Below are 14,323 nucleotides of genomic sequence, written 5' to 3'. Positions count from 1 at the left end.
GCCTTTTTGATCATATTTTTTACTGTTAGTCATGTCAATTCGACCGTAAACCTCATTTTTTTATATTCGGATTGATAATTAGTAGCGTTGTAACGTCACGTTTATAATTCCAATTTTGAACATAATTTTCCTATGGAAACTTAATGTTCAACAGATCATATTTACTGCGAATTTCACAAGGAATCCGAATATGAAAAAAAATACTTGAGGTTTATGGTCAAATTGATAAGGAATAGTGGAACATCTAACCAAAAAGGCGTTAAAACGTTGTAACCTCACGGTAGGATGTGTCATAAACTCACCTAAAAATATTTCGTTGCCATTTTAAAGCTACAAATTCAATTTAATTTATTGACTTCTGCATGAATTTATGCTGGCCTGCTTTCTCTGCTTACGTATGTTAAAATTTTCTATTAGAGTAAGCAGGCCAGCAGACATTCATGCAGAAGTCCATATGGCTTTATTGTTCATTGATGTTAACGAAATGTGACTGTCAAATAGAAAAAGTTATTACATATTGATCGTGGCAAACCCCCCTCACAGTAAACTTGTGGCTACGCCACTGCTTGACGGTATTCATGAATAGTAGGGGAGGGGCATTGTCTGGGTTTCCAGTTAGCCTAGTGGTTAAGGCTATGGATCGCCAATCCGGAGACGGCGGTTTCGGTTTCCGTTCCGGTCGGGAAAATTTTCTCGACTCCCTGGGCATAGTGTATCATTGTACTTGCCTCACAATATACAAATTCATGCAATTGTTTTTATTATTTATTTGCGACACTTTACACCAAAGAGGTGCATTCGTGTTGGATTATTCAAAATACTAATACAATTTAACTATGACATGACTTTTTTCTTCGATCTCGTTATCACTTTCCAAGACGAATCGAAATTTTGAACACTCTCGTTGCACGATCGTTTGGCTACATTTTCTTCTCGTGTTCCATTCGTTGATTCGGTTGACAACCGCCGCTTCGCAGAATCGGTGTCCGGGGATATATCAATTTCGTTGTTAGCATCGGTATTTCCATCATCTTCACTTTCGTCGTCATCATGATCATCATCACCACCGTCACTATCAGATCTAGCAGCTGCTGGTTCAATTATTGTATCGCACCGGTCGCTCTTCTGTCCCTTGACCGAGCTGGATGGTGTTTTTTGTTTTTGTTGTTTCTTTTTTGTGCCATGGGACGCTAGTTGATCGCTATTGTTAGGGGCTGTCCATAAACCACGTGGTCATTTTTTTGGGACTTTTCAACCCCCCCCCCCGCGTGGTCATAGCTCCATACATTTTTTTATAATTGCCCATACAAAATGGTCATTGGCCGAACCCCCCCCCCCCCCGCTCAACAATCATTATCATACATGAGTTGCGTTCTCTCTAACGCAGTTGGACGGCCGTGCGTCCGTCCGCGTGGTGACGAAGTATGTGTCAGTCGAGCTTCAATATCAACATTCTAAAAAACAATACGCGCACACTTGTTGTTCGTAGGCCGTGAGAGTGCGGGAGATTGGCATCTAAGAGCCGAAAGAGAGATAAAGTTGTGAAAGACGGACCCGGTTTAGGGTGGTGCTTGGAATCCAGTTTGACTTTCTATTCTGCAGAGTTGTAACTTGTTCTGTAGCTTAGTTGGTTAAAGCGCCGGACTAGCGATAACGGAGTTGTGGGTTCGAATCGAATTTTTTCACAAATTTATCTCTCAATTTGCCAATTAAACCTACTTTGCCTAAAAATACTTCAAGTTTTTACGTCCAGTTCCAGGTTTCAAACATGCTTGAGAATCCATAAGCTCCCATACCTTCAGTACAATCATTTCTGCAAAACTAGCGTTTTATCAACGAGCGTTTTTTCACCCATTTCAGTGTCGGTGGTGGTTTAATGGTGGTCTAAAAACAAATTAGGTTTATATGGGAATTACTAGAGGTATTCCTGGAGGAACTTCTATGGTACTTCCAGTTGGAACTTCCAGAGGAATTGCCGATGAAACTTTTAAAGGAATCATCGAAGCAGCTCCTGCGTAAATTTGTGGGGGTAATCTTGAAGAGATTACCGGTGAAACTCATAGAAGAATCCCTGGTGGAACTCCTTGAAGAGTCCCCGATGAAACTACAGAAAGAGTAACTCCATGCGGAGTAATTTCATACAAAACTACCAGCGACAGTCCTAATTATTTGGCAATTCCACTCCTACTAAAAAAGAATGTTTATCGATGATATCATTATTAAATGATGGGACAGGCTGTTGGTATTACGCAATTTGTTTTTCAGCTGTGTAGACTTCGATGATTTCCAGAAAATAACTCAAGATGAAAAGCAGCCATCCCAAGTAACAATTCCATCGCTGATTAGTTTAGTTTGATTTTAATTAATGTTTTATTACAGCAATAATTAAAACTCACAGTTATATGGCTGCTTTTATGAAAACCTTTAATAAATTGTTTTATAGTATACTTGAAGATATCCATAAAGACAGATTTTAAGAGTAAACAAAACTTTCCGATATGTAAACCTTCTGGCAATCATTATTACCGCAATAAAACTGTTAAAACTCTCAACAGATGGCGACCCGTTCGATTAGTAACATCTGTTGGTGGAAAAGCAGAAACTACGTCACTGCTAGGTTTATTGCGGTCATCATAAAAGTAAACTTGCTTTCGTTTTATTTTCGCTGATTATGGTCGTCGCCATATTGAAGAATTAGCTTACGTGAATGAAAAATAGTTAATTTTGCTTAAATTAGCAATGAATTGGTAGTTTGCAACCATTTTCATAACATGCTCATATAAATAAACTCTCTCTGCTGAGTTTTCTTGTGATTCGGGATAGTTTTACTAAATTCACAAATTGATTTATTTCATTCCAAGATGATAATATTCACTATTTTCGAACCGCATTAATTTTATGATTCTGCAACCCCAATATTCACGGTAAATTCGAATGCGCATAAGCCTACCAGCACAATTACTACTAAAATACTACTTTGAAATAATCGCCTTCTACTTACGAATGATGTATCCTCCTGAACTTTACGTGCCATCGAAGAGCTTCTCTGCATCTTGAGCTGTCATAGTTTTTGTTGAAAAAAAAAAAACAACAACAATCGAGAATGGGAAATATTTCAACTAGGTTTTAAAACGGGTTTATTGCTACTCTTAATGCGGTTTGCAAAACCTCTCCGAGAGTGGTCCATTTAGCCGGAAGATACTCTTAAAGAGGTTATCAAGAGGTTTTGATGTATGATTCAGTTTTATTGCAAGTTTTATAAAATTGGTCATGAAGATCTCTTGTAGAGCCGAACAAAACTTAAAATGTTACTTGGGATGTGGTTGGCGGTGCACAGTATGGCAAGACAAAAGAATTCGTTAAGTTTGTACTGGTTCAAGCAATGTGTGTTAGACATAAAAAATATAAAACTAAGCTTGTAAAACACGAATAAGTTTATAGTAAATAAATTGAAAAAAAAAATGAACGCATTGTTTCTTCCTAATCCTCGCTGACGTTCAGGTCATTAGATCGAACCGGACTTCAGAGCTCAAGCAAAGTTGATTAGAGTCAAGGCCTAAAGAAGGTCCGATTCAAGGAAGGAAACGTCGGCGAGAATTAGGTAGAATCAACGCTTTTTTTAAGACTGGACCGCCGAAAAAAGAGTAAGGAATTATTATTTTTCTACAACTAATCAGTATTACTGAACGTCTGACTTCAAGAACGAAAATGTGCACAGCAATCGGTAAGATTCAAAAAATGACATTTATTATAGTCAGATCAAGTTTATTTCTATGCTATCAAGCGACGGATGTAGGCCAGTGGCTCCGTAGCTTGGAGGACTATCGCACGTCTAACAAATTGGGAATCCCCCCGGAGCATGTCAATTTCTTTTTGCAATTAAAATCTTAATTTGTTCATTAACCCTCCTTTGGCAATACGGTCATCTTTTTACCCAAACCGTACACTACGCCAGCGTGCTGTTCCCAACGTGATGCAATAGGAAGATAAAAACCGTCTGTCTGTTGTGTACATGAATCTCAAAGCATTTAAACATGAAAACATGATACTTCTTATTTAATTCCAAAAACTAGCACCACATGATATTTTTTTTATTTATTTCGATTTTTTTTGTAAGTCATATACACTCCCGGTCAAAAGTTTGGGTCAGTTTCAAAACCTTAGGTCTCATTCAAAAAATAATAAGTCAAAGAAACTTTGAACATGATTTAAAAGAATTTTTTTCAAAAAATGCTGTATGTAAACATAACCCAAAGTTGCCAAATTTCTAAAAAATGAATATAAACTTACGGCAGTGTCGCTGGAAATTGGGTCGACCAAGTTTTAAGATGAGAGCGGTAATATAACCCATTTTCTATTAGCTTTCACCTGCTTTTTACAGAATTTAGCTAAAAAATCTAGAAAAAAAAGTTCTTAAGTAAATTAATCCTTGATGTCATCGACCAAAAGTTTGGGGTCACCCCTCAAAATGATGTATCGGCCAAAACTTTTGGGTCACCATCGTAAAAAATGGAAAAGTGATTTGTTGATACCTTTGTCATCTTTCATTCAATTTTATTTCTTCTTGACTTATTTGAAACATAATGAATGATACTTACTGCATAGACATTGAACCACACATATTTGTTGAAATTTACGTACTAAAACTTAACGTAAAATTGTCTCATTTTTTTGAAATGTGGTGAAATGTGTTAACTTTACATAACATGTTTACATACAAAAATCGTTAAATACGTTAAGTAAAAGATATCAAACGTAAATTTAGTTAATTATCTTTTATGTGAGCCAAAAGGAATTAAAATTGAACTATAGATGACGAAGATATCACCAAATCACTTTTCCATGTTTTACGATACTGACCCCAAACTTTTGGTCGATGACATGAAGAGTTAATTTACTTAATACTTTTTTTTCTAGATTTTTTAGCTAAGTTCTGTAAAAAGCAGTTGAAAGCTAATAGAAAATGGGTTATATTACCACTCTTATCTTAAAATTTGGTCGACCCAATTTCCAGCGACACTGCCGTAAGTTTATATTCCTTTTTTAGAAAATTGTGACTCCAAACTCCAGGGGGTGACTCCAAACTTTTGATCGGGAGTGTAAATATAACAACATCCTGGCCGGACAGAAGAAACGATGAATAATAACCACATTCCAAGATGGTTGAAAATCCAAGATCTGTCTGTTTCTATTTTGTGATTTGCCAAGATCTAATTTAGGTCAATGTAATGAAATGGTCAAAATGTCTAATGGATAGTTAGATAGTGACCGATGACTGCCATCTTGATAATAAGAGAGCCCGGATTCTGAAAGTTTTTGTTCTTTTTGCCCTCACGTCAACTTCTTCAGAAGTTATTTTGACCCGTGATTCCACATTGGAAATTACTGAGCTTTGAAACATCAATGTTTTGTAATTAATGCTGCCTGATACGCAGAATCTGCAGATCATTTCCACTTTGTGTTCACATTTTCGGTTCTTGGGAAATCAGCATGGCCCGTGACCACAGCTTAAGAACCACTGAACATTGCAACATCACTATAATCTGCAACCTCTATTTAGGTAGAATGCATTTAAGTAAAATATCTTTAGGAACTTCTATGAAATCTATGCTTCTATAAAGGTAACTTTACCTTAAAGGAATTTTATTGTGTTCTAAACAGTTGAAGTACTTATGACTTAACTAAAGTTGATTTACGGAAAAAAAGCAGCGAGTAAAGTTAAGGGAAGTTCAGGGATGAGAGATGAGAACAGGTTGGGACAATATAAGATTTCCTAACAACTTTCTTGGGCATAAGTTATCGGACCTACATGCACAACTTGTATGAAACTCTTGTTTGCACAGCCTCATGCAATTATGTGCTTCCAAGTGGTGTGTTCTATGTCTGTTTGAGAATCTACGAGAACTCCCTTGAGTAAGGATAATCGGATCTATAAACGTTATCAGCCTGGAACGTAAGTATTTTTCAATTCAATTAACAGTTCGATGAAGTACTACCAATTGAATATTAGGAAATTGTATGAGACGAAACGCCCGCTGGTGTTTCATACTTTGACTTGTAATAAAATACCTGGGGACTCCATCAAGCTCTTTATGCACAAAAGCAATGGAAGGAGAAGGAGGCGCAGGGCGAATAATAGGTGCCCAATAACCAGAGCACAATAGCTTACATTCCGTGAAAATCTTTTCAAATGTGGGAAATTGTTTTCTTTGTTTTTCTAGACAAGTCATTCATCATTTTTTATTGCACGAAAAAGAAAAATAATCCATTCTAGAATTATGTACCTACTGAATTTTCTGGAATATTCTGGGTCAGATTTTTGCAAAAAAAAGAAACATTTTCGGGGATATCAACAAACAATTTGTCCTGAAAACTTACAATATCAGTATCAATCGACAATTTATGTCAGCATTGGGAGGAAAATAATCGCTAAAATAACTTGCTCAAATAATTCTCTTGGCTGCAAAGCTACACAGCATGGTGCTCAAACAAAGAATGAAGCCAATAGTTATTTCAACCTCCGTAACCCTTTAATTGGCCGTTCAGCACCGCAACGCTCGTTTGGATTTGCCAATGGCATTCCAGCTGGTACCAAATCTCTTTTTATTTCATTTACACATATCGAGCTGCTCGCTTTGACATAGCGTCGTTTCATTAACCACCCTAACTTGAAACGGCAAACATACACTTATGCTTTCGAATGAGCAACAACGCAAACACCAATGCAATAAGTACCGCTACCACACAATGGTGAAGATTAAAGTACCCCGCCTCTAATCCGTGCCACAGTTCTCCCCGACCTTGTCCAAACTCATAAAAGTTCCAATTTAGCTTCATGGTGTCCCAAGCGCCATTCAAGGGGTTTAAATTTCATTACATTACACATACTTTGTCGCCAGGACTTGGCCGCCCCGCAGTAGGTAATGTGCGCGCCGCGCGTCTGCTAAGAAATTTCGAAAGAGCATTTTTTTCTTCTTCGCTCCACTCTTTCACAAAGACCCAGCTCAAAAGTGCACTAAAAGTTTCATGTTTCTTCAATTTTTCTCCCCGTTCGCTCCACGCAGGTCAACCGACTGTCGGCGGCGCCGCTCTCCACCACGTGTACGATGCTAGTCACGCTGCTGTTGGCGGTGGTTTGCACCCTAGCGATCACACAGGTAGCCGGTCAAACACCAACTACGGCGGCAACGCCCGAGGCCACCGGCAGCAGTAGCAGTAGCAGTAGTGGTAGCAGTAGTATCAGTACACCGAACAAATCGCAGGTATCGGATGAAGCACTGGACAAAGCACTCAACGACAAGCGGTATCTCATGCGGCAACTGAAGTGCGCCCTCGGTGAGGTGCCCTGCGATCCGGTTGGAAAGCGGTTGAAGAGTAAGTTGAGACAATGTGGTGGAAAATTACCTATAAATTTTTTGCTCTACACTAAATATTTCATATTGAGTAATTATTCAAGAAAAATTTTGTTTTTTTTTTTATGAAAGCATAAAATAAGATGGTTTTTTTTTCAAAAAAAGTTGTTTTTAATTTGGTCCTAAAACTTATCAGTCGCTCTGTGTTCTCTCACCAATCTTTATGTGCTCAGCAATTAGCTTGATACGCGATTTACCAATTTACCTGATACCTGATATCAGCTATTAGCCTACAATAATATTTTTTTTGCACTTGCCACTGATAGCTTTTTCTGGCAAACAAATCAAGCACAGAGGACTGTAATTTTTTTTTTATCTAGTTCATTTATTTGGGGCTCAATCGCGTATAACGCTTTGCGGAGCCGAAGATCTTTTTTTGTACTTAATAGTATACATTATACAGAGCAATAACTTTTTCATGATATCTGTTAGTAATGGGTGGAAGCACTCGTGGCAGCTCGAGGTTAGAAGGTTATATTTTGAGGGATGGACAGGGTAAGGATTGGGCCAAAGGCAGAAGATTGAACTTTATCATATCGCGTCCCGGAGCTGAATTGTTTGATGAAAGAAGAGCCATAGAGAACTCCAGCATGGAGAATGGTCTGTCCAGAGAGCCGTCTCTTGAGGAAGTTTCCCTAGAGAGCGGTTCAGCCTGGACCGAGTCTGGGCAGACCTTTTTTGCGAAGTTGAATATCCAGCGATTGGAGTATTCGTCACGCTCATTAGAGGATGAGCGGTTTCGCATGTTGCGAGCCACTCTCCAAAGCGTTGTCATCGAAGTTTCTCTTGAGAGACCCTCAATGAAATGTCGCCAATAACTACGCTTTTTTGCTTTCAGTAGGTTTTCAGCTGTCTTTCAAGCTTAGCGTACTCTTGATAAGGATCTGAAGTACCATGTCTACGAAAAGCTTTGAAAGCATCATATTTTTTATGATATAACTGGGTACAATCATCATCCCACTCTAGTGTGGCTGGTCTTCTTTTGAAGGTTGCACTTGGGACACGCCTTTTTTGTGATTCTAAAGCACTCGTGTAAATCAGTTCAGACAGGAATCGATACTCATTCAAAGGTGGGAGTGGATTGAATGATTCAACTCCAAAGGATACCGCTGCTGCAAATTGTTGCCAATCGATATTCCTAGGGGCTGTCCATAAACCACGTGGTCATTAGGGGGGAGGGGGGGGGGTGTTCGTGCAATGACCATTTTATATGGACAAATAAAAAAAAATGTATGGCGGGGGGGGGGGGGGGGGGGTTGAAAAGTCCCAAAAAATGACCTCGTGGTTTATGGACAGCCCCCTAGTGAGGTCAAAAGGAACCTGAATTGGTAGGTCTGACCTTTCACTATTATGTTTGATGGTGGTTATAATGAGCAAGTGGTCACTATCATGAGGATCTTCGATCACCTTCCACGAGCAATCGAATGATAGTGAACTTGATCCCAGTGATAGGCCAAGACGACTTTCTTTGCCGTCAGATGCAATACGTGTCACTTCACCTGTATTCAAAACGTTCAAGTTAAAATCGTCGCATAAATCATAGAAAATGCCCGCCCTGTGATCGTCATATGGTTCGCCCCACCCAGTACCATGTGAGTTCATATCACCCAGAATTAAAACTGGATGTTATAGTGAAGAAACTGCATTCCAAAGATGTCGGCGGTTAATAGAAATTGTTGGAGGTATATAAACGGAAGCTACGCAAAGTTCTTTACCCTTTACGTTTATTTGGCAAGCGACTATTTCTACGCCAGGGTGAGTCGCGATCGGAATTCGATAAAATGAGTAAGTCTTTTTGATCCCCAAAAGAACTTTCCCATTAATGGTCATCTCGATCCTGGCGTATAATGTTAAAATCGTGGAAGTTGAGTTCATCTTCAGAAGAAAGCTATGTTTCACAAAGGGCAAATATATTACAGTCAGAGTTGTGAATCAAAAACTTAAGCAGGTCTAATTTAGGTTTTAGACTATGACAGTTCCACTGTAGCACAGTGATCATATCTTGTACCTCACTTGATGAATTATCCATCGAAAGATTTGATCGCAGCAAGGAGGGGCCATGATTGTGTCAGATTCCGAAGATATTCTTCTACTGTAGATATAAACATATCAATAATGACTCTAAAAGGTTCTGGAAGGCCGAAGGCATCATATAAGCGATCCACGAGAACCCCAAAAGTAAACAGTCCTCGCTTCAGTAGCTTTTTTTTGCTACCTTGTCGAATATTTCTCTTTGAAGTGCATTTAACAGGCGGAGACGGGGGTGACAGGTTCTTGCTACAACATGGATCTGAAGCTAAAGGAACCTGATTCTTCGGAGTTTTTAAGTTTACCCCGTCTTCTTTGACATTAGGCAAACTTTTGAGGGAAGACTTCAAAAAGACCTTTCGGCGCAATCCCGGGGAAGATCCTGACTTCCTTTTTCCAGGTGCGTGTACCTCCGAAGGAGATCCACCCTCATCAGTTTCGCCATCGTCCTGATCATCGGAAGACAACTCCTGATAGGGATTTTCAACTGGGACAGCTGATTCAGACATGGTAGCGGACGAGTTCTTAGATTTTACCATTTCCGCATAAGTCTGTTTGGAGTGCCTAACAATAGAGCGACTCTCATTTTGAATGCGTCTTTTGTAAGCCGGGCATTCGTGCAAGTCATGTGAATCTCCGCCACAGTAGCTACATTTTTCCGCTTCCTGTGTACAAGAGTCCTCTAAATGAGCATTTGCGCTTGCCACAACGGGGCTTGTTGTCGCAAAAGCTAGCACTGTGACCAAACTGCTTGCATTTGGTACAATTAAAAATCTTCGGCCTAAAAAGATGCACTGGGTAAAAACCACCATCGATTACAACAAATTCCGGGAGGACGGAGCCTGGAAAAGTCACTCAAAGAAACGGTGAAGGCGAGTACACCTTTTTATTCCCTTCCATGGAAGCCGTAGATAAGCGTTTATACTGTTAACCCGTTAACGCCCAAGGTGTCTCACAATTTAAATCTTCAAATCAATTTGTTACCAAAGGTCAAGTTCCAATAAAATAAGCATGACTTGATGAAAAAATGGAAGTCTATGGTGTAGTTCCAAAAAAATCTTCATTGTAGGTCCTCAATATCTGATAATTTTCTCGAGTTCTACTTCAGCACAACTTCTACGCTATCGTTATTTTCTGATCCGTATAGATGAAATGCAGCTCTAAACAAGTGAGAGAGATGATAACCACTCAAAAAGAATAGAAAAATTACTTATAAATTGGGGCAGAAATATAACCCGTTAAACGCCTATAAGTATGCAATGCATGGTTCTTGTAATTTCATGTAGTTTCGACTGCAGTGTTCAACATTTTTAATTTTTTTTTAACAAATCAAATAAAGAGAGCTCATTATGTGTGGCATAAGCAAAGTTAAAATACTTAAGAAGTTAGATTTTACACAGATAATTATTTCTAATAAAGTAATTGAGTTTTTCCTTCAGCACCCCACAAACTCCCTTTACGTACTCACCATACGTAAATTTTTCAGAAGTTTTTTATATTTAAAAAAGAAAATCGTGTTAAGTACTGTTCCATTTAATTTGTCTCCTTTGACATATACGTATTTCGGCCTCAACTATATGGTCGTCTTCGGTGTCTCGTATTTACAGGTATTCTACTAACACGCTCAGGTTCGTCATCATTGCATGTTTTGATATAAAATTTCAACCAGATATACTCTACACGGTTTCTCCACTTATTTTTGTACTACTCCATGATTCTTTATTCGTGAACAATATATGGATTTTATGGTGTTATTCTGGGCACTATCAAAGTTACATCGAAAAGATAATGTGAAATCCCCGAATGAATCCCGGGAGGATATACAGAAGGAATTCTGAGGGTCATATCTGGTAGAGTTCTAAGGGAATCTCAACTGAAAGCTTGGTAGGAATCCCTGAAATAATCACAGAAGCAATCCCGAGAGGAATTGCTGTATTAATCCCGAGCGAGGATCCCGGCTCATAGAAAGAATTCAATTAGGATTCTCTGAATATGTTTCGACAGAACACTTTGAAAGTATACTAAAATGAATCTGTGAAGTAATTCCAGAAGAAATCCGTGAAAGAATGCTGGGTAAAATTTCTGAAAGAATCCTTTCAGGATTTTCTAAAGCAATTCTGGCAGAAATCCTTGAAGTTATTCCTGAAGGAATCCCGTAAAGAATACCTGATGTATTCCTTAGAGAGATCATGACAGGAATGCCGGCCAGAAGCTGAGCAGGCATTCCTGAAAGAACCATAGAAGATGTCTCTATGATCTAGGGTTGCCTGAAAACAATCTCGGAAGAAACATATATTTTTTCATTTTTTTTCGGGAGGGATCCCTTAAGAAATAACAGCAGGAATCATGTAATGAATCTTTGAAGGAATTCCAGCACAAATCTCTGAAAGAATGCAGAAAAGAAAAACAGAACCCTTTCAGGATTTTCCAAAACACCGCCTGCAAAAATCCCTGAAGAGAACTCCGGAGCAATTCATACAGCAATCTCGGAAGCAATATCTGAAGGAATCTCGGGAATAAACCTGAGAAGATTCTCGAAAGGAATGCCTGAAGAAATCCTGGAAAGAATTCCTGAAGGTATCTCAAAAAAGAACCTCAGCTCATCTAATCTCATCTCAATTCTTCACCCTACTCTCTAGCCTCTACCTTACTGTCTTCTTTGCCCTCTATTCCAACCCGCTATCCTACGCTCTATCATAACCTTCAACCATACCATCTGCCCTACCCTCTAAGCTATCCTCTACTATAACCACTGCCCTATCCTTTACCGTACCCTCTAGTCTATATTGTGCTTAATCGTACCGTCTACTCTACTCTCTACCCTAACATTTTTCCTACCCTCAAACCTACTCTCTATTCCACCCTTCTCCCTACCGTCTACCCTATCCTCTACCCTATCCTCTACCCTAACCTTCTACTCAACTCCCTCTACTCTATCATTCACCCAAACCCTCTACCCGTCCGTCTGCTCCACCTTTTATCCTACCCGCAACCCTACCATCTACCCTTTAGATACGCAAATTGCATGGTATTATAGCTCAAACTACCATTCCGTGGCCACTAACTTGTGTATGGCCGCCATCTTGGGTTTAAACATGGCGTTGGATATTCATTTTTGAGTTCTATTCATGAAGCCCGATCGATAGATACCCATATTGCATGGTATCATAGCTCAAACTACCATTCCATGGGCGCCATCTTGGATATGGTACGCCATCTTTGATTTCGAAATAGGGCCAAATATCGATTTTGACTTCTACTCATGAAGCCCGATCGATAGATACCCATCTTGGTTTTCGAAATAAGGTGAATTGTCGATTTTTGACCTACTCATGAAGCCTGATCGATCGATACCCATGTTGCATAGTATTATAGATCAAACTACCATTCCATGGCCGCCATCTTGGATTTCAAAATGGCGTTGAATATCGATTTTTTACTTCTACTCATCATGCCCGATCGATCGATACCCATATTGTATGATATTATAGATCAAACTACTATTCTGTGGCCGCCATCTTGGATATGGTCCACCATCTTGGATTTCAAAATGGCATAAAATATGGATTTTTGACTTCTACTCATCAAGCCCGATCGATAGATACCCATATTGAATGGTACTATAGATCAAACTGCCATTGACCGCCATTTATATTGCCATGCCCGCCATATTGGATATGGTCCGCCATCTTTGATTTCAAAATGGCGTCGGATATTCATTTTTGAGTTCTACTTGTGAAGCCCGATCGATAGATACCCATATTGCATAGTATCCGAAGCAGCATTGTCGTTAAAAAGCATATATTCTGGAGTTTTGACCGCCATCTTGGAACCTAAGCCGCCATCTTGAATTTAAATATCCTTGCTAGCACCTCCACATCCTAAGGAATGTGTATACCAAATTTGATTGAAATTTCTTGACGCATTTCAGAGTTATGCCTATGTTCCGGCATACATATATACATACATACATACATATAAACATACAAATAGACAAATATACAAACATAAAAACATACAAGCATATAAACATACAATCATACATACATCGACTTTTGTATGTATTGATTAACAACTCTGCCGAAGAAATGAACTGTGAATTATTAACCATTGTTTCCAAGATTGCAGGGAAATAACTTTTTTTTCGCATTGGAAATGATGCTCACAGATCGTGACAATATGCATTCTTTGCAGCATCGTTTACGCCACCTAGTGAACCAATCACATACAATATTGTCCACTATGAGCAAGGTATGGGTGTGGAGAACATCTTCTCTGAAGAAAGTATTCTAAATTTTTTTTTTTTTTAAAGACACGGACACGTTTTAGTACTTCCAGTGAGCTATTCGCTCTTTGAAGGAAGCACGACACTAGACAACGGACTATCATGCAACGCCCAGTGGCGCAGCCGAAAACTTTTCCTGACAGCTGCGGCGGGAATCGAACCCGCGCTCCTAGCACGATGCGACTAAATGCTTGGTGACACTAGCCGCACGACCACGAAGCCAACAATTTTGCATAATTCTGGAGATATTCACATCCAAAGGACTGTCCTATTTATAGGACGCTGGGCGTTCGGGGCATCTGTCCTATAAATAGGACGCTGGGCGGATATGGGTTAAACGAAATATTTTGCATGAGTCGTTAAAATAGATGTAAGGTGAATATATAACGAAGCCACACCTCGAATTCTCAAGAGCACAAATCTGAGGAACCAAAAGACGGATCGCGCTGAAAAGTTGATCGATTGGTGACCCGCTGGTGGTGACCAATCGATCAATTTTTCAGCGTAAATCAACCCTCGGTTCTTCAGATTTGTGCTTTTGAAAATTCGAAGTTTGGCTTTGTTATATATTCACCAATTTCTAGACTAACATTTGAAA

At 39.2% G+C, this 14,323-nt stretch overlaps 1 protein-coding gene across 1 annotated transcript in view; it reads left to right on the top strand.

The window, feature by feature from the left end:
• Positions 1 to 14,323, top strand: part of LOC109429501 (putative odorant-binding protein A10) — a 37,687-nt gene that overhangs the window by 13,074 nt on the left and 10,290 nt on the right. The window contains exon 2 of the mRNA XM_029863784.2: positions 7,065 to 7,374. Within this exon, the coding sequence (XP_029719644.1) occupies positions 7,065 to 7,374 (310 nt within the window). The remainder of the gene's footprint in view (positions 1 to 7,064; positions 7,375 to 14,323) is intronic.

The sequence above is a fragment of the Aedes albopictus genome, chromosome 3 (assembly GCF_035046485.1).
Source record: "Aedes albopictus strain Foshan chromosome 3, AalbF5, whole genome shotgun sequence".
Lineage (NCBI taxonomy): Eukaryota > Metazoa > Arthropoda > Insecta > Diptera > Culicidae > Aedes > Aedes albopictus.
This window is presented reverse-complemented; position numbering and strand designations above follow the sequence as displayed.